This window comes from Ranitomeya imitator, chromosome 4, assembly GCF_032444005.1.
Source record: "Ranitomeya imitator isolate aRanImi1 chromosome 4, aRanImi1.pri, whole genome shotgun sequence".
Taxonomy (NCBI): domain Eukaryota; kingdom Metazoa; phylum Chordata; class Amphibia; order Anura; family Dendrobatidae; genus Ranitomeya; species Ranitomeya imitator.
In genome coordinates, this window is record NC_091285.1 from 550,267,130 (window position 1) to 550,287,066 (window position 19,937).

The 19,937-nt window shown below is 42.2% G+C and overlaps 1 protein-coding gene across 3 annotated transcripts in view; it reads left to right on the forward strand.

Moving 5' to 3' along the window:
* Positions 1–19,937, forward strand: part of SV2B (synaptic vesicle glycoprotein 2B) — a 322,088-nt gene that overhangs the window by 263,976 nt on the left and 38,175 nt on the right. For all 3 annotated transcript variants that reach the window (XM_069766259.1, XM_069766260.1, XM_069766258.1), the window contains exons 3-5: positions 12,121–12,301; positions 14,943–15,094; positions 17,098–17,231. In XM_069766259.1, coding sequence (XP_069622360.1) covers positions 12,121–12,301; positions 14,943–15,094; positions 17,098–17,231 — 467 coding nt within the window. The remainder of the gene's footprint in view (positions 1–12,120; positions 12,302–14,942; positions 15,095–17,097; positions 17,232–19,937) is intronic.

Here is a 19,937-nt window from a genome sequence, read left to right on the forward strand (position 1 = left end):
TAAGCCATCTCCTCTCTATTCTTGCTTTGCACTTGATAAATGACCTTGACTGTCCCTTACCTCTAAACTATGGCCATTAGCGCAATGATTCACTAAGCAGTACATTTCTTAGTGTAATAAGCAGTACATTTCTTAGTGTAATATTCATTTTCTGGCAGATAATCCATCTCAATGTCACAAAATCCTTCTGCTGAGGAAAATGCTATCACCTTCCAGATGGTAATCGTGAAAGTTTTTGTGCAGTCAGGTAGGCCCTGTCATAACGCATTGCTGTAATGTAACGCTGACACAATGCTGCTAACAATGTGTCAGAGCTGAGATTATTCCACAGGCAGACGCTGTGCGGGCTTAGTCAGAGCTCTCTGGAGACTGCCTTAATGTGCTTTCCAACCACCTGCCTGTTTGCTTAACAAGGTTCCATTCTAATGGAGACAGCTAAAATTAGTCTCAGCCCGCCATTTGGAGGACTCGCAGAGCATAGGCCAATATTGTCATATACATTACCTGCAGTGTGCACCTGTGTGTCCTGTGACGTAACACCGTGGTGTAGACGTCATCACCGAATGACTCAACTCAAACTGTATGATTTTCATTACCACCAATATTTTCACTACAGTAAACCATGTTGAGAAGACCACCACTCTGAGTCGAATGCAGCACGTGACCGCTGCAAACTCTTGGCAAGTACACAACATAATTGCTGAGCACCGGAACTGGCTGCAACGTTCCCGTGCTGTAGTAGGAAAGTAATGGCTGTGCTACGTCAGCAAATGCCAGGGGCGGAATTAAAGGGGCACTGATGCAGTGGCCGCTGTTATTGTAAGGACTCGTACACATGGTTGTATGTTCAGGATGATCTGACAAAACCAGGCAGTCCGACGAAAAAAAGTGTGCTCGAATTGTATCCGATTATTGGATCGCACTCGTCAATGCAAGTCAGTGAGTCAGTGTAAATTATTTTCCCGGTCTCACAGACTGGAGAAGATGGAGATTTTTTTTCCTTCTTCTCCTCATCTGAGAGAATCGGAGAACACTATGATCACACTCTGATCAAACACTCACTAATCAGAGATTGATCAGTATTTGATTAGCATATTCGACCTGATTCTCTCGGATCAGAGAATATATGCTTGTGTGACCCCAGCTTTAATAATAATAATAATAATAATAATCTTTATTTATATAGCGCCAACATATTCCGCAGCGCTTTACAGTTTAACAGTTTCAAACACAACAGTCACAAGTAACAACGTTAACAATACAATAATTAAAGCGAAATAAGACGACCCTGCTCGTGAGAGCTTACAATCTACAATGAGGTGGGGAAGATACAAAGCACAGGTGTGTATTTACAATGATGGTCCAGCCATCTTCAGGGGATGGGGGTAGATGGAGATAGTGAATGGGCTACACACACACACACATAAAATGACTTTGATTAGTGAAGCATAGGCCGCTCTGAACAAATGTGTTTTGAGGGAGCGCCTAAAACTATGCAAATTGTGGATGGTCCTAATATTTTAGGACTAAGAGGATCTATTTAACCCCTTCCCGACCCATGACGCCACGTAGGCGTCATGAAAGTCGGTGCCAATCCGACCCATGACGCCAATGCGGCGTCATGGAAAGATCGCGTCCCTGCAGATCGGGTGAAAGGGTTAACTCCCATTTCACCCGATCTGCAGGGACAGGGGGAGTGGTAGTTTAGCCCAGGGGGGGTGGCTTCACCCCCTCGTGGCTACGATCGCTCTGATTGGCTGTTGAAAGTGAAACTGCCAATCAGAGCGATTTGTAATATTTCACCTATTATAACGGGTGAAATATTACAATCCAGCCATGGCCGATGCTGCAATATCATCGGCCATGGCTGGAAATACTAATGTGCCCCCACCCCACCCCACCGATCGCCCCCCCAGCCCCCCGATCTGGCCGGTACACTGCTCCGGCTCCCCTCCGTCCTGTGCTCCGCTCCCCCCGTGCTCTTGTCCGCTCCCCCCGTGCTCCAATCACCCCCCCGTGCTCCAATCACCCCCCCTGCACTCCGATCCACCCCCCCGGTGCTCCGTTCCACGCCCCCCGTGCTCTGTTCCACCCCTCCCGCGCTCCGATTCCCCCCCCCCGTGCTCCGATCCCCCCCCGTGGTCCCCCCCAACCCCATCATACTTACCGATCCAGCCGGGGTCCCGTCCGTCTTCTCCCTGGGCGCCGCCATCTTCCAAAATGGCGGGCGCATGCGCAGTGCGCCCGCCGAATCTGCCGGCCGGCAGATTCGTTCCAAAGTGCATTTTGATCACTGAGATAGATTATACCTCAGTGATCAAAATAAAAAAAATAATAAATGACCCCCCCCCCTTTGTCACCCCCATAGGTAGGGACAATAAAAAAATAAAGAATTTTTTTTTTTCCACTAATGTTAGAATAGGGTTAGGGTTAGGGGTAGGGTTAGGGTTAGGGCTAGGGGTAGGGTTAGGGGTAGGGTTAGGGGTAGGGGTAGGGTTAGGGGTAGGGTTAGGGGTAGGGTTAGGGTTAGGGGTAGGGGTAGGGTTAGGGGTAGGGTTAGGGTTAGGGGTAGGGGTAGGGTTAGGGGTAGGGTTAGGGGTAGGGTTAGGGGTAGGGTTAGGGGTAAGGTTAGGGTTAGGGTTAGGGCTAGGGTTAGGGGTAGGGTTAGGGTTTCGGTATGTGCACACGTATTCTGGTCCTCTGCGGATTTTTCCGCTGCGGATTTGATAAATCCGCAGTGCTAAACCGCTGCGGATTTATGGTGGATTTACCGCGTTTTTTTTCTGCGCATTTCACTGCGGTTTTACAACTGCGATTTTCTATTGGAGCAGTTGTAAAACCGCTGCGGAATCCGCACAAAGAAGTGACATGCTGCGGAATGTAAACCGCTGCGTTTTTCCGCAGCATAGCGATTTTTGTTTCCCGTAGGTTTACATTGAACTGTAAACTCATGGGAAACTGCTGCGGATCCGCAGCGTTTTCCGCAGCGTGTGCACATACCTTTAGAATTAGGCTATGTGCACACGGTGCGGATTTGGCTGCGGATTCGCAGCAGTGTTCCATCAGGTTTACAGTACCATGTAAACATATGAAAAACCAAATCCGCTGTGCCCATGGTGCGGAAAATACCACGCGGAAACGCTGCGTTGTATTTTCCGCAGCATTTCAATTCTTTGTGCGGATTCCGCAGCGTTTTACACCTGTTCCTCAATAGGAATCCGCAGGTGAAATCCGCACAAAAAACACTGGAAATCCGCGGAAAATCCGCAGGTAAAATGCAGTGCCTTTTACCCGCGGATTTTTCAAAAATGGTGCGGAAATATCTCACACGAATCCGCAACGTGGGCACATAGCCTTAGGGTTGGAATTAGGGTTGTGGTTAGGGTTGTGATTAGGGTTATGGCTACAGTTGGGATTAGGGTTAGGGGTGTGTTGGGGTTAGTGTTGGAGTTAGAATTGAGGGGTTACCACTTTTTAGGCACATCAGGGGTCTCCAAACGCAACATGGCGCCACCATTGATTCCAGCCAATCTCGTATTCAAAAAGTCAAATGGTGCTCCCTCACTTCCGAGCCCTGACGTGTGCCCAAGCAGTGGTTTACCCCCACATATGGGGTACCAGCATACTCAGGACAAACTGCGCAACAATTACTGGGGTCCAATTTCTCCTGTTACCCTTGTGAATCTAAAAAAATGCTTGCTAAAACATAATTTTTGAGGAAAGAAAAATTATTTTTTATTTTCACGGCTCTGCGTTGTAAACGTCTGTGAAGCACTTGGGGGTTCAAAGTGCTCACCACATATCTAGATAAGTTCCTTGGGGGGTCTAGTTTCTAAAATGGGGTAACTTGTGGGGGTTTCTACTGTTTAGGCACACCAGGGGCTCTGCAAACGCAACGTGACGCCCGCAGACCATTCCATCAAAGTCTGCATTTCAAAAGTCACTACTTCAATTCCAAGCCCCGGCATGTGCCCAAACAGTAGTTTACCCCCACATATGGGGTATCACCGTACTCAGGAGAAACTGGACAACAAATATTGGGGTAAAATTTCTCCTGTTACCCTTGGGAAAATTAAAAAATTCTGGGCTAAATAATTATTTTTGAGGAAAGAAAACGTATTTATTATTTTCACGGCTCTGCATTATAACCTTCTATGAAGCGCTTGGGGGTTCAAAGTGCTCACCACACATCTAGATAAGTTCCTTTGGGGGTCTAGTTTCCAAAATGGGGTCACTTGTGGGGGGTTTCTACTGTTAAGCCACATCAGGGGCTCTGCAAACGCAACGTGACGCCCACAGAGCATTCCATCAAAATCTGCATTTCAAAACGTCACTACTTCACTTCCGAGCCTCGGCATGTGCCCAAACAGTGGTTTACCCCCACATATGGGGTATCAGCGTACTCAGGAGAAACTGGACAACAACTTTTGGGGTGTAATTTTTTCTGTAACCCTTGGGAAAATAAAAAATTCTGGGCTAAATAATTATTTTTGAGGAAAGAAAACGTATTTATTATTTTCACGGCTCTGCATTATAAACTTCTATGAAGCACTAGGGGGTTCAAAGTGCTCACCACACATCTAGATAAGTTCCTTTGGGGGTCTAGTTTCCAAAATGGGGTCACTTGTGGGGGGTTTCTACTGTTAAGCCACATCAGGGGCTCTGCAAACGCAACGTGACGCCCACAGAGCATTCCATCAAAGTCTGCATTTCAAAACGTCACTACTTCACTTCCGAGCCTCGGCATGTGCCCAAACAGTGGTTTACCCCCACATATGGGGTATCAGCGTACTCAGGAGAAACTGGACAACAACTTTTGGGGTGTAATTTTTTCTGTAACCCTTGGGAAAATAAAAAATTCTGGGCTAAATAATTATTTTTGAGGAAAGAAAACGTATTTATTATTTTCACGGCTCTGCATTATAAACTTCTATGAAGCACTAGGGGGTTCAAAGTGCTCACCACACATCTAGATAAGTTCCTTTGGGGGTCTAGTTTCCAAAATGGGGTCACTTGTGGGGGGTTTCTACTGTTAAGCCACATCAGGGGCTCTGCAAACGCAACGTGACGCCCACAGAGCATTCCATCAAAGTCTGCATTTCAAAACGTCACTACTTCACTTCCGAGCCCCGGCATGTGCCCAAACAGTGATTTACCCCCACATATGAGGTATCAGCGTACTCAGGAGAAACTGGACAACAACTTTTGGGGTCAAATTTCTCCTGTTACCCTTGGGAAAATAAAAAATTGCAGGCTAAAAGATCATTTTTGAGAAAATAATTTTTTTTTTTAATTTTCATGGCTCTGCGTTATAAACTTCTGTGAAGCACTTGGGGGTTCAAAGTCCTCACCACACATCTAGATTAGTTCATTTGGGGGTCTAGTTTCCAAAATGGTGTCATTTCTGGGGGATCTCCAATGTTTAGCCACACAGGGGCTCTCCAAACGTGACATGGTGTCCGCTAATGCCCTGCCGTGCGCCCAAACAGTGGTTTACCCCCACATATGGGGTATCAGCGTACTCAGGACAAACTGGACAACAATATTTGGGGTCCAATTTCTCCTATTATCCTTGGCAAAATAGGAAATTCCAGGCTAAAAAATCATTTTTGAGGAAAGAAAAATTATTTTTTATTTTCATGGCTCTGCGTTATAAACTTCTGTGAAGCACCTGGGGGTTTAAAGTGCTCAATATGCATCTAGATAAGTTCCTTGGGGGGTCTAGTTTCCAAAATGGGGTCACTTGTGGGGGAGCTCCAATGTTTGGGCACACAGGGGCTCTCCAAACGCGACATGGTGTCCGCTAACAATTGGAGCTAATTTTCCATTCAAAGAGTCAAATGGCGCGCCTTCCCTTCCGAGCCCTGCCGAGTGCCCAAACAGTGGTTTACCCCCACATATGAGGTATTGACGTACTCGGGAGAAATTGCCCAACAAATTTTATGATCCATTTTATCCTACTGCCCATGTGAAAATGAAAAAATTGAGGCGAAAATAATTTTTTTGTGAAAAAAAAGTACTTTTTCATTTTTACAGATCAATTTGTGAAGCACCTGAGGGTTTAAAGTGCTCACTAGGCATCTAAATAAGTTCCTTTGGGGGTCTAGTTTCCAAAATGGGGTCACTTGTGGGGGAGCGCCAATGTTTAGGCACACAGGAGCTATCCAAACGCGACATGGTGTCCGCTAACGATGGAAATAATTTTTCATTCAAAAAGTCAAATGGTGCTCCTTCCCTTCCGAGCCTTACCATGTGCCCAAACAGTGGTTTACCCCCACATGTGAGGTATTGGTGTACTCAGGAGAAATTGCCCAACACATTTTAGGATCCATTTTATCCTGTTGCCCATGTGAAAATGAAAAAATTGAGGCTAAAATAATTTTTTTGTGAAAAAAAAGTACTTTTTCATTTTTACGGATCAATTTGTGAAGCACCTGGGGGTTCAAAGTGCTCACTATGCATCTAGGTAAGTTCCTTGGGGTGTCTAGTTTCCAAAATGGGGTCACTTGTGGGGGAGCTCCAATTTTTAGGCACACGGGGGCTCTCCAAACGTGACATGGTGTCCGCTAAAGAGTGGAGCCAATTTTTGATTCAAAAAGTCAAATGGCGCTCCTTCCCTTCCAAGCCCTGCCATGCGCCCAAACAGTGGTTTACCCCCACATATGAGGTATCAGCGTACTCAGGACAAATTGGACAACAACTTTCGTGGTTCAGTTTCTCCTTTTACCGTTGGGAAAATAAATAAATTGTTGCTAAAATATAATTTTTGTGACTGAAAAGTTAAATGTTCATTTTTTCCTTCCATGTTGCTTCTGCTGCTGTGAAGCACCTGAAGGGTTAATAAACTTCTTGAATGTGGTTTTGAGTACCTTGAGGGGTGCAGTTTTTAGAATGGTGTCACTTTTGGGTATTTTCAGCCATATAGACCCCTCAAACTGACTTCAAATGTGAGGTGGTCCCTAAAAAAAATGGTTTTGTAAATTTCGTTGTAAAAATGACAAATCGCTGGTCAAATTTTAACCCTTATAACTTCCTAACAAAAAAAATTTTTGTTTCCAAAATTGTGCTGATTTAAAGTAAACATGTGGGAAATATTATTTATTAACTATTTTGTGTCACATATCTCTCTGGTTTAACAGAATAAAAATTCAAAATGTGAAAATTGCGAAATTTTCAAAATTTTCGCCAAATTTCCGTTTTTATCACAAATAAACGCAGAATTTATTGACCTAAATTTACCACTATCATGAAGCCCAATATGTCACGAAAAAACAATCTCAGAACCGCTAGGATCCGTTGAAGCGTTCCTGAGTTATTACCTCATAAAGGGACACTGGTCAGAATTGCAAAAAACGGCAAGGTCTTTAAGGTCAAAATAGGCTGGGTCATGAAGGGGTTAAAATAAAAGCAAAAAAAAAATACCTGGAAAACGCCTTTACCAAATTTATTTAAAAAAAAAAATTGACGGTATGCAAAAAAGTGATCCTGGAAATAAGGAACCTCCCACTTAATTGTTAAGTACTATTGGTGAGAAGGAGGGAATATTTGGAGCTGCTTTTCCTTCTCAGTACAAAATCTTTTTTTTCATAGCCTATCATTCATGAAAATGGCAAAGGATTCATTACCTCTTTTCTCACCTCTGAAGCCAAGGTGAATGCAATGAGAACCTGGTGAGATTTACAATAGACTAATGTGTTCTTGGCAGATATTGTGATGCAGGTCTGAGCTGAGACATGCTCTTAAAGGGAATCTGTTACCCTTGGGCATATCTAACCTATTGATATGGGCATAAAGGTTTAAGAATACTTAAAATAATCCTACCTGTATGCCTCATATTTTTGTCTAGTTGTGAAGAAATCATCTTTTAATCCTTTATGTTAATGCGTTCTTCCAGGTTTCAGACCTAAATGAGTCTGTTAGGGTAGGGTTATGGCTTGTTCACTATTATCGGTAGGAAAGGCCAGGTGATGCAAATTTCCTATCTTTATAAAAACCCAGCCTCCGCTAACCTTGTGCCAAAAAGCAGCAGCCATGGGTTCTGCTAAGCAGCAGTTATTAGGAACAGTGGTGATGCAATTGCTAATTTTCTGCTGTGCCCCATAGTAAAAAGGCAATAATAATAACATAGACTTTTGTATACCCTAAAAGGCCAACTGAAAAACTACAGCACATCCTGAAAAAAAAAAACCTCAAGCAGTAACATCAACCCAAAAATATAAAAAGAAAATAAACCTGTTATGTGTGGTGACGTGTGACTAGGCAAAGCTGAAAAAAATCTTCTGTTCTCCTGAATCAGAGAACCTAAATTGCCTTCAGAGTATCCAGTAAATAACAAACTTTGGCAAGATTTTGGGGAGATTCATTAACCTCTGTCATTAAAAAGTGGCAAATGTTTCTGAAACATGTGATTGTTTGAATAGGTTGTGTTTGTCTATGTTTTTCTATGTCATCTGTGCCATCTTTTTGAAAAGTTAGCAGAGTTTAGTGGGAAGGGGTGTAACCAAGCAGAGCACAGCATATCTAATATATAAAGCTGAATGTGTGTATGTGTGTGTGTGTGTATGTATGTATGTCCGGAATTGGCATCTGCACCATCGCAGCTACAGCCACAAAATTTTGCACAGTCACGCGTCCGGACCCCGAGAGCATCATAGGCTATGTTGTGAGGTGAAATTTTATCCCCGCGCGTTCCAATTCACCAAACAATTTTGCCCCTATCTACATAATGGGGAAAAAGTGAAAGGAAAAGTGTTGGAGGCAAATTCACAGCTGCCAGATGTGAACAAGGGGGACTTAAAGAGTGAGAGCGATGGCGCCAAAGAGTATATACCGTACAGTTGCTAAGGTGGGGCCCCAACATGGGATACTCACCACACATGGGGATATGAACACACACACAAAATGCGCCACACACTACCACGTGCTTGAACACATATACCACCCTCAGTACACATTTCACCACACATACACCAACCTCGCCACATAAAAGTCAAAGCACAAAAGTCGCCGCTCAAAACTCGCCACGCGCAAAACTCGCCACATGCAAAACTAGGCTCACGCAAAACTCGCCACACGTGCAAAACTCACCTCATGGAAAACTCGCCACACGCAAAACTTGCACACGCGGAAAAATTTCCACATGCACAAAAGTTGCAACACATGCAAAAGTTGCCTCACACAAAACTTGCACATACTCAAAACGCACCACACAAAAACTCGCCACGCGCCACTTGTCGAAATGACAAGTGTTAGGAGGGAATGAGAGGAGTGAGGGGGAAAATGAGAGGCGTGATGGGAAAATAAGGGAAGTGAGGTGCTATGACTAACCACAGATATTTACTATGCCCAGGCAACGCCAGGCTCTTCAGCTAGTTCTCTATAATTGCCCTCACAAAAGTGGCAAATGCTATACCAAAAATGTAGTCCGGTCTATGACTGAAGTACATTTCTTTAAATTGGCACATGGGTAGCTGAAAGATGCCCAAAATTCATTAAAAGGTGTCAATATATGTGGCACATTGTGCTCCATCCCCAGAGTGGACCTCAGCTACCTGTCTCCTTGTAAGTGCCATTAGCTGCATTAGGAGTTATTATGCTTTTGCTCCTATATTACATCTTTAGTTGGCAGCTTAGTAATTGTGTTATTATCATACTAAAAAAAGCACTGCCGCAAATGATAGATAAAAACACAATGTTTAAAGAACCACTCCTATCACCGTTTTTATCCCCTTAATATATTGCAATCATCATATGATATGGCATTGTGTGCTTACAATTGCTAATTGTGCCTTTCTATCTAGTTATTTTGTTTTCTCTTCTCTATTTAGAAACAGGAAGTCTCTTTTCCCTGCAAAAAATCATTCCCAGGTTCTCCACTCCTCTCCTCTCCCCATCATTGAGTTTTACAGGGACTGATGGGTCATACAGGGAAAATTGACCTCCTGTTTCTGCATAGACCTTAGAAGGATTTAGTTAGTCAGTTTTTAATCATGTGATGTCATAGATCTAATGGAAAAGAATTAGTTGGTTAGAAAGGCAAAATGAGCAATTGTAAGTACCAAGTTCAGCCACACTAAAAAAGCTGTTGCAGCATCTGGAGTAAATATTCCTATTCATTTATTTACATGTTTCAACATATTATAAAGTTTTCCTTGTAGTGTTATTCGTCTTGAGCGCTGCATGCTATGGCTAGGTCAGCACAGTACTGAAAACACGTAAGACTTCAAGGACCAATTTATTATATTTTGAAATGTGTAAATAAACAAGAGAAGAAATTTTAATCAAGTTACTGGAACAACTTTTCTATTTGGATCATATGCAATCTTGAATTCAGCAAGCACGCCTGCAGCACTCTATAAAGACAATGGCGGCACAAGAGCTGATTTTTACTTTATGCAGTGATTTCACAAGGGTTATTATGTCTTTCGTGAAATATAACAGCCCCTCAGTCTCTGTTCTTTTTTTGTCCAGCAGATAAAGTTTGTATATGATGCAGACCAAGTGTAGTTGTCACTTCCCTCCCCCACTTCTCTTGACCAATAAAATTGTGAGAAATACCAATTATTTTCACGGGTCTTTTGAAAAATCAAAGATTCAATCTTTTGTTTTGCAAAAGTTATGAAAAGTCTTCCCCAATACATATCTGTCACCCATCGGTTCTCCTGAGCAGTAAAAGAATCTCAAAAGGGTCTAACAATGTATGTATAAAAAAATTCATCCATAGTAAAGTATGTCATTTTCAGTTATAATTGCAATTACTCTGTTAGGCCACGTTCACAAGTTCAGTATTTGGTCAGTATTTTACATCAGTATTTGTAAGCCAAAATCAGGAGTGGAGCAGTCAGAGGAAAAGTATAATAGAAACATGCACATAAAATACGGGAGGGCTCTTGGTCGGAAACTAAATGAGGAATGCAGTGCTTACTCTACTCCTGATGAGTGTGCTGTGCATCCTAGTTGTCCGATGTTGGGGCAGTCTCCATAGAGCGAGTGGTAAGCAATGGGAGCGTCCAACTGTTGCAATGCCTCCCCTGGGGCTAGCAGAGACATCGTCCCAACACAAAAAATAACAGGGGTACACTGTATCCACAGATCATTTTTGGTTCAAGCTGCAGTACTAGGGACATTCTGTAACAACTAGTCATCCCCCACTAATTTATACAGTATTCTGTGCAGTATTTGACTACTTGGATCTTCTCTTTATTCTCGCCATATATCCAGTCACCACACACTTTACTTTCACTATACATCTAGAGACTATCCTTAGTCATTCCTGCTTTTGGAGCTTCCGTTAACCAATGGTGCTTAGCAGAGGAAGCATGCTTGGGTATATATAGACAGCCCAGATGAATGGACCATACCTTGATGAAGAAGGACGGCGTCCTTCGAAATATGTCGGTTTTTGGCCCATTCACGAGCCCGTCACTGAGGATTGGTGACGTCACCTCTACCCCGCCCCCTCTCACCTCGCTACTGCACGGCGGTACTTCTGGCTGGAGCACACCACCATCTCGTAAAGCGCTGCGGAATATGTTGGCGCTATATAAATAAAATTCTTATTATTATCTCTATAGTTTCTGCTAGCAATCAGTGGAGGCATAGCAACAGGAGGATGCTCTCATTGCTTACTGCTCACTCTACGGAGACTGCCCCAGCACCGGACAACTAGGATGCACACTACACTTGTCAGGAGTAGAGTAAGTGCTGCATTCCTCATTTAGTTTCTGACCAAGAGCCATCCCATATTTTATATGCATTTTTCTAGTTTCACACATCAGGTCTGTACCGCGGTAGTTGCTTGCTTTATATAATCTAGTATATGTGTAGCTGAAACAGGATTGCACACAAATCCTGTCAAACTACCAGCAGCTTCCGCCTATGTAAATCCTGTGAGCACCATATTACCTCCTATAATAGAAAAACGTCACCACTTCTGTATTGTTCGCCCTCTCCTGGTTTTGGCTTATAAATACTGATGTAAAGTGCTGACCAAATACTGAACGTGTGAACATTGCATAATAGAAAGGGTTTTGGATATTATAATATAATGTTTTTGTTACGAATACTACTTGGCTGCTTAATTTTCCCCTCAGAGTGAATTCCTTCTCATTACCCCAACAGGACTAATAGTGTACCTTGGGATGATGCTTGGCGCATTTGTATGGGGAGGACTGGCAGACAAAATAGGCAGGAAGAAATGTCTCATGTTATCACTGGCCATCAATGCTGCCTTTTCATTCATATCCTCCTTTGTTCAGGGGTATGGCTTCTTCCTCTTCTGCCGCCTTATTTCTGGATTTGGGTAAGTGCAATTCTATCCTAATTTGCTAATGACAAATTACGCTGTACAGAAGGTCCTGCAGGCTAAGGCACTGTTCACATTTTGTTTTGAGCTAACTTTGCAAAGAATCTCCTTACAAATATCTCCAATGTACAGGCAGGCATACAATGGGATGTGTCATCCATAGGCTCCCATTGGAAAAAAAAATGGAAGTAAAGCCAAGAGATAATATATTTTTTCAAAGTCTCTCTCATTAGGAATATTTTAATGAATGAGGAATATGGTGGATCAGAGTCCACGCTGCCCAAGGTTCCAAGATACGAAGGTGAAGCATGAATGCGGTTTATTGTCAAAGTTTCCAAACCTCTTTATCAGGACAAAACCACCGAGATCGCCATAGTTTGGTCGTGATGAAGAGGCTCAGAAACCATGAAATGCATTGACAATAAACCGCATTTATGCTCCATCTGTGTGTGATCGTATCGTCGAACCTTGGGCTGCGCAGACTCTGAACCACCATATTCCTCATCCTTTGCAATGTATCTCCTTGGTGGTCCTGCTGCAGCCTTTGCATGATTCTATAGGAGTTGTGACTGTCACAGCCCCATCAGGTGAACGTACCTATAATATTCTACACCACTTGGTTATCAGATAAGACCCCATTTCTGCTTTTTTGACTCTCCAGTTTTACCATTTGATTTATTTTTTCCTCTCATTAGGAAAGCATAGCATTCTACTTTTTCCTATATCACGAAGAAATATATGCTGACATATACGATACGATACGATACACTTTATTGGGAAATTATGGTATCACAGCAGCACGACTTAAATCATAGAAATCATAAAGGAATTACATAGTTGACATGACAGTTTGTTGACAGAAGAACATTATACATTATACATTAGAATAGGACATACACAACAAGTGAACTGGAATGTAGAGAAATAAGTAGACATTCACCTTGGTGGTTTAACCCTAATGTTATTGTTGTACATTCCCATGGCAGTTGGCACAAACGATTTCCTATATTTTTCCTTCTTACACCTCAGAAGTATAAGCCGGTTACTGAAGGTGCTCTTCTGTCTCATGAATAGCTCATATAGTGGATGTGCATTATTGTTCATAATTGCCATACACTTTTTCAGAGTTCTTTTCTCCACTACCTCCCCAAAAGAGTCCAGATTACAGCCCACAGCAGAACTTGCCTTCTTAATAATCTTATTCAGCTTATTAGCATCAGAGGCCCGCACACTACTACCCCAGCACGTGATTGCAAAAAAGATGGCACTTGCCACCACAGATTGGTAGAACATTTCTAACATTTTGCTACACACATTAAAAGACCTCAGTTTCCTTAGGAAATACAATCTGCTCATCCCCTTCTTCTAGACAAACTCTGAGTGGCATCTCCAGTCCAGTTTGCTATCCAAATGGACCCCCAAATATTTGTAACTCTCCACCTGCTCTACCTCCTGACCAGCAATAGTGATCGGTAAGTATTCCAACTTAATCCTGCTATAGTTGGCCACCAACTCCTTGGTTTTCTTAACATTTAGTTGTAGATAGTTACCATTGCACCAATCCACGAAATTCGACACCACCCTTCTATATTCCTCATATCCCTGATCTCCCCTAATGCATCCCACAACCACAGAGTCATCCGAAAATTTTTGAAGGTGGCAAAGTTCAGATTTATACTGAAAGTCTGAAGTATACAGTGTGAATAGAAAGGGCGCAAGCACCGTTCCCTGGGGGGCACCTACACTGCTCAGTAATCTGCTTGACACCACTGCTCCCATCTGTACAAACTGTGGCCGATCTGATAGGTAGTCAGTTATCCAATTTCTCATCCCCTCCTCAACCTTCATATCAGTCATCTTTTTGTGTAGTAAAAGTGGCTGCAGGGAGTTAAATGCACTTGAGAAATCGAAGAACATCGCTCGCACCGTGGTTCCATCAGTCTCCAGAAATGAATGTACCCTATGTAACAGAGAAAGAATAGCATCATCCACCCCCAATCTATGTCGGTAGGCAAACTGAAGGGGATCGATAAAAGCGTTAACCTGTGTGGTGCAAGGCGAAAGTACTCATCTGGCATATATCTTTGAGGTGTAGAACAAGATGAGAACTAAGCCTTAATTGGCAGCAAAATCTCTCAGTTCTAGCAGCTGTTAGTAGGTAGTATCGCTTGAGTCAGCCTCTACAAATAATATTAAGGCTATGTGCACGCGTTAAGTATTTGGTGCGGAAATTTCTGTACCGTTTCTGTATCTCTTGGCAGGAAAAACGCAGTTTAAAATACTTGCGTTTTTGATGTGTATTTTACATGTGTTTTTGTTGCTTATTCTTCCCTGCTCTTTAGTGTCGGTGAAATTTGCAGCAAAAACGCTGGAAGGATTGATATGCTGCAGATGTAAATCTGCTCTAAATCTGCAAGTCACACAAAAGCAACGTGTTCAGAACATTTCAGGATTCTCATCCTGGCATCATTAAGCCCTTCACATCTGGTGACAAAACTGCCAGAAAAAAGCACGATAAAAATGCAACCTATGCACACAGCCTAATTGTTTCAGATACATCATTTTTGGGATTTATTCTTGAATGTAGGCTATTTTTAGTGCAAGTAATGAGTCTTTATTTCTTCTTCTCTTGATTTAGTATTGGTGGATCCCTTCCCATTGTGTTTGCCTATTTCTCTGAATTCCTATCTCGTGAGAAGAGAGGGGAGCACTTGAGCTGGCTTTGTATGTTTTGGATGATTGGAGCACTCTATGCATCAGCAATGGCTTGGAGCATCATTCCTCACTATGGTGAGATACTTTTAGAAAACAGCAAATTGAGTTGAATCGAATTCCATTCATATTTCATGAAAAAAATTCAGATTGTCCAGAATACTCATTTTTTTTGCAATTTCTGTAGCTCTAATGAACCAAAATGGACACCAATTTGCTTGATTCTTTTTAATGGGCCAGGAATGGATTAATGAATTAAAAAGACATTAATTGGGTCATTCCATGTCAAGTGGACCAGTGGTCCCCACTCGACCTTCTCCGATTTTGCTGAAAATTTATAAGGATGTACATGTATGTTTGAAAAGAGGTTCTGTAAATTTTTAGGGCCAGATCTCAAATACATTGGGCACTGTTGACCTTTCACTGGAGGTTCCACCAAGCCTGCGGCTTCAGCTAAGAGGATTTTGCAAACTTTGGCACATAGCCATTAGAGTTCTATACTGGCTATGATGCTGAAATTTGGCATACTAGCTCAACTTTTGCTGCTAAACACGATAAAATTATTACCGGCTATGACAAAACAATATTTCGGCCGCAATTTTGTGTCAACGTAGCTTGAAAAACGCGTTGCATAAAAATTATGCCAAACTTTGCCCATATATAACTCAAGACCAAAAACCAATAGTAACTGGTGCTTTGCCCTGTACACCAAACATCTACATGACTTTGCATTGCTGCAATATCACGGTCAAAGCATATGTATTTGTGGAAATATTCACACCCACAAATGATGAAAAACTTAAAAAAACGAATTTTACCTATTTTTAGTTCAAATTTCTCAACAAGGGTACCCCTAAAATATATTAATTCTGATATCATTAGAAAGAGCACATTTTTCTCTACAAGGATCATTGTTTTGTTTTTTTTGGAGTCTCTCAGTTTAAGGAATGAAAAATCCCACTGAACATGGTGTTATTTATTAATAGGCAATGAATGGTAACTGCACTATTCAAACCCTTGCGTTGGTCCATGGTGGTTATACCACAACCAATTCCCTAAGAATTGGTATTATAATCCTATTAAGAATTGTAATAATGCTGTCTTTCGAGAATTGGCAGCCCCATTGCCTAGGAGCCAAGGCCGTTAGCCGTGCAAGGCGAGCCTCGGGCGGTCTCTTTATCGCAGGTTCCGAAGCCTGAGGGTGGGTGTCTTTGCCTAGGATCCCAAGCCTAATATTGGGTATCTTTGGTTGGTTCCCAAGCCATAATGTTCAGTCCAAGTGGTCTGGAATTGCTGCTGAGTTTGCAACATAATCGGTTCAGAGAAGCTGTATTGTCGGCCCATTGCTGTTGCAGCTGGTGCTGGAATTATTGCAATGATTGAGTGCTCGGAAATCCAGCATGTATAATTTCTCATAGGCCAGTGAAAAAAGCTAGCTGATCCATGAGGATGCATAAAATTTATTAATGCATCATGCTCGTCGACTGAAATTTCAGAAATATTTCCAATCTACCAATTCCTATCCTATCGTATCATCCGATCACCCGCTGGTGATCACAGACAAATAGTGGAGGAAAAGGAAGTGTGTCGGCTCATCCATCCAGGATATATCTTTCTTTATTGAAAAATAGATTCAAACATGGTAAAATGAAACCTTAGGAACCTGCTGACAGGTTCCCTTTAATTGAAGATTGGCCATTCATAGTAAATGCTGTCCATTTATTGGTTGTCCATATAATCTAAGGATGGCTAGAGCAAGGTCCCTTTTATATGATGCTCATATGCCTCCAAAAATGTATCTGAAAAGGAGTTTCCTTCATGACATTAAGTCCACACAATTTCTGTGTTACTATTCAGCATTCAGAACAATGATGGATGAGGCATGCATAGCTTTCCATGTGCGAACAGTATTGTCCAGGTAGATTGAGAGGTCTGCTTTGTAGACCCTTTTATTGCAGGAGACATGTTATACAGCGTTCGTCTTGACAGCAATGAAATCAAGTTCAAATTGAAGTTTAATATACAAGTGATGTTAATATAATTATCGATTACCTTGTTGTCAACAATGGCTTGTTTTTCAGGTTGGGGATTCAGTATGGGGACACACTACCATTTCCACAGCTGGCGAGTATTTGTGGTTGTGTGTGTGCTTCCCTGCCTCGCTTCTATCATTGCCCTGAAGTTCATGCCAGAAAGTCCTCGCTTCTTATTGGAGGTAAATACAGAGCACGAGACTCATTAAATGGGTTATACAACATTCAGAGATAGTGATCAAAGCATTCAGTGGAGTCACGGCTCTGTTTTTTCTCTCCATCACAACACCACTCTTGTTTATTGGCTGTGTTGGGTATTGTAGCTTATATTCCAAGAAATCCGTGGCACCATATATGGCGTGTATGAAAAAACATAACGTAACAATAAAAAAGGGAGGTATGGTAAGCAAAGCAACGTTCCTGTCATTAGCCTTTATCAAGCCAGAAAATAAATGATAAAAGTACAGCTCTCACTGGTAAAGGACAGTTGTGGCCGAAATGTTGCTTTGTCTATTTCAGTTTTTTTTATTGTTGCTATGTGATTTCAAGGATGGAATAAAAGTTATGTTTTTATCATACAAGTCATCTTTGGTGCCTTGGATTTCTTGCTTTTTTTTTGGACTAGGAGGAAGGTCACACCGAGTTAGCACAGAACTTCCATGAGTGCATAAGAATTGCTCATTGGGTATTGCAGCTTAGCCCAATTTAGGTTGGAAGCAACAGGTGATGGTGAAGGGTTCATTTTGTGGTCTAAAATAAAGTGCAGCATGGAATGATATACCTATAGGTGTAGACCAGGTTTATACATACCATGAGATATGGCCTTCCCAAAACCCTGTCTGATGACAAATGCACACTTAGCAGGATGCAGCAGGCCTCCACTGATAAAGGCTAGGGGCGGCACAGGTGCAAACTACTTGATAAAAACTGCCACCCCAACCAAACATTGCAGGGTTTAACTGCCTAGCAGAAAAAATGCACATTGATATAACTCACATAGGACGCCAGTCACACTGATAGGTGTGGTGCACAATGTCTGGTATGCAACCTATTAATGACGCCCCTTGTATTAACAGGCGGGCTGCCCAGCACTATAATATGCAGCACACAGTGGCAGACGCCCCAGAAAAACCTAGCCAACATAAAGAGGCCTGGACACATCCTGCAAAAAAGGATATGATATAGTGCAAAAAAATGCATGTGTATGATAAACCAGGTTTAGACCAGGTTTATAGATGGAGAAAAGTATAGAAAGTAAGGGCAAAGGTTTGAGAAATACTACCAAAGATTAAATGGGAGGTGAAGGTGGTGGGTGTGAGACACACTAAACATTCAGATGGAGACGTGTGGGAAGATTGAGTACAGTTCTACTGTATATCTGCGATACCCAGGATATATTCAATTTTTAAAGTAATAATGATTGACAGTGTCAAAAGACCTAGGAGGAGGAGCATGTTAGAAACATCTTTTGGACTTAGAACATAGGAGATCGTGTGTGACAGACAAACTGTGAGTTGTGGAAAATGAGATTTGAATAAGAAACACCTAACTCCCAGTCACTAAGCAGTTTTGCCTAGGTTTCTACTGCAAGAGTGGAACCTAAAGTAAAAATGTTTATTTTCTTTTAGATACATACTGTTACGAAACTGCAGCACAGAACTATGAGAGATGGGGGAAAGCTGACCCTGCACTAAGACTAGGCTGAAACCCTACGATGGAGTGGGCGACCCATTCCTTGCAAATAGGCTAACCGACGATCCTAGTCTAAACTCAGCGAAGACCTATAGATAAGTGGAACATGGTCCCTAAAAGATCTAAGGACTGGGTACAAAAACAGGTCACACAGAGGAAACACAGAGAAGGCTGCAGAAACAAACTGAAAATAGAAACAAAAGATAGCAGAACCAAAGATCGCAGAACTGCAAAATATCAAACACAGAAAGCTGTCTAAGCACCTAGCCAGAACTCTAGCGGATTAACACTGTTGTCCAGCAAGGAATGGGAGGCAGGTGCTGGGTAATAAAGGGTGATACAATCACCTGACCAAGACAACCCAGCACCAGGGGAAAAAGACTATCAGCAAGAAAACCACAACAAGTTGGCGGATGGTCAAAACAAAACAGATTGTAACACACACCTATTTTGGGCTAAAAAAAATATCATCAAATAAAAAGCATAAACTATATTTTGAAAATTTTAAGCCCATATTTCCTTTAAACATGTTGGAGTAGGTTGTGATGCAGAGTGCAGGTTAAAGTGAATCCATCAGTAAGATCAACCCTCCTAAGCCGTCTATACCAGCAAGTAGGTCATTAGAAGTTGAAGAAAATGATACCTTGATCTCTGCCATCTGATGTTTTAATCCAGAGTCATCCAAAATTTTTTACATGATGTGTAATGACTGACAGTCTGCTCTCTTTATCTACATGTCTCACACTGGTAACGCCCCTTTCATTTACAATAAGCTCTGGAGGCAGATTATTATTCTTATTATTATTTATTGTTATGGCGCCATTTATTCCATGGCGCTTTACATGTAAAGAGGGGTATACATAATAAAAACAAGTACAATAATCTTAAACAATACAAGTCATAACTGGTACAGGAGGAGAGAGGACCCTGCATGCAAAGGCTCACAATCTACAAGGGATGGGTGAGAATACAGTAGGCGAGGGTAGAGCTGGTCATGCAGCAGTTTGGTTGATCGGTGGTTACTGCAGGTTATAGGCTTGTCGGAAGAGGTGGGTCTTCAGGCTCTTTTTGAAGGTTTCGATGGTAGGTGAGAGTCTGATGTTTTGTGGTAGAGGGTTCCAGAGTAGGGGTGATACGTGAGAGAAATCTTGTATATGATTGTGGGAAGAGGAGATAAGAGGGGAGTAGAGAAGGAG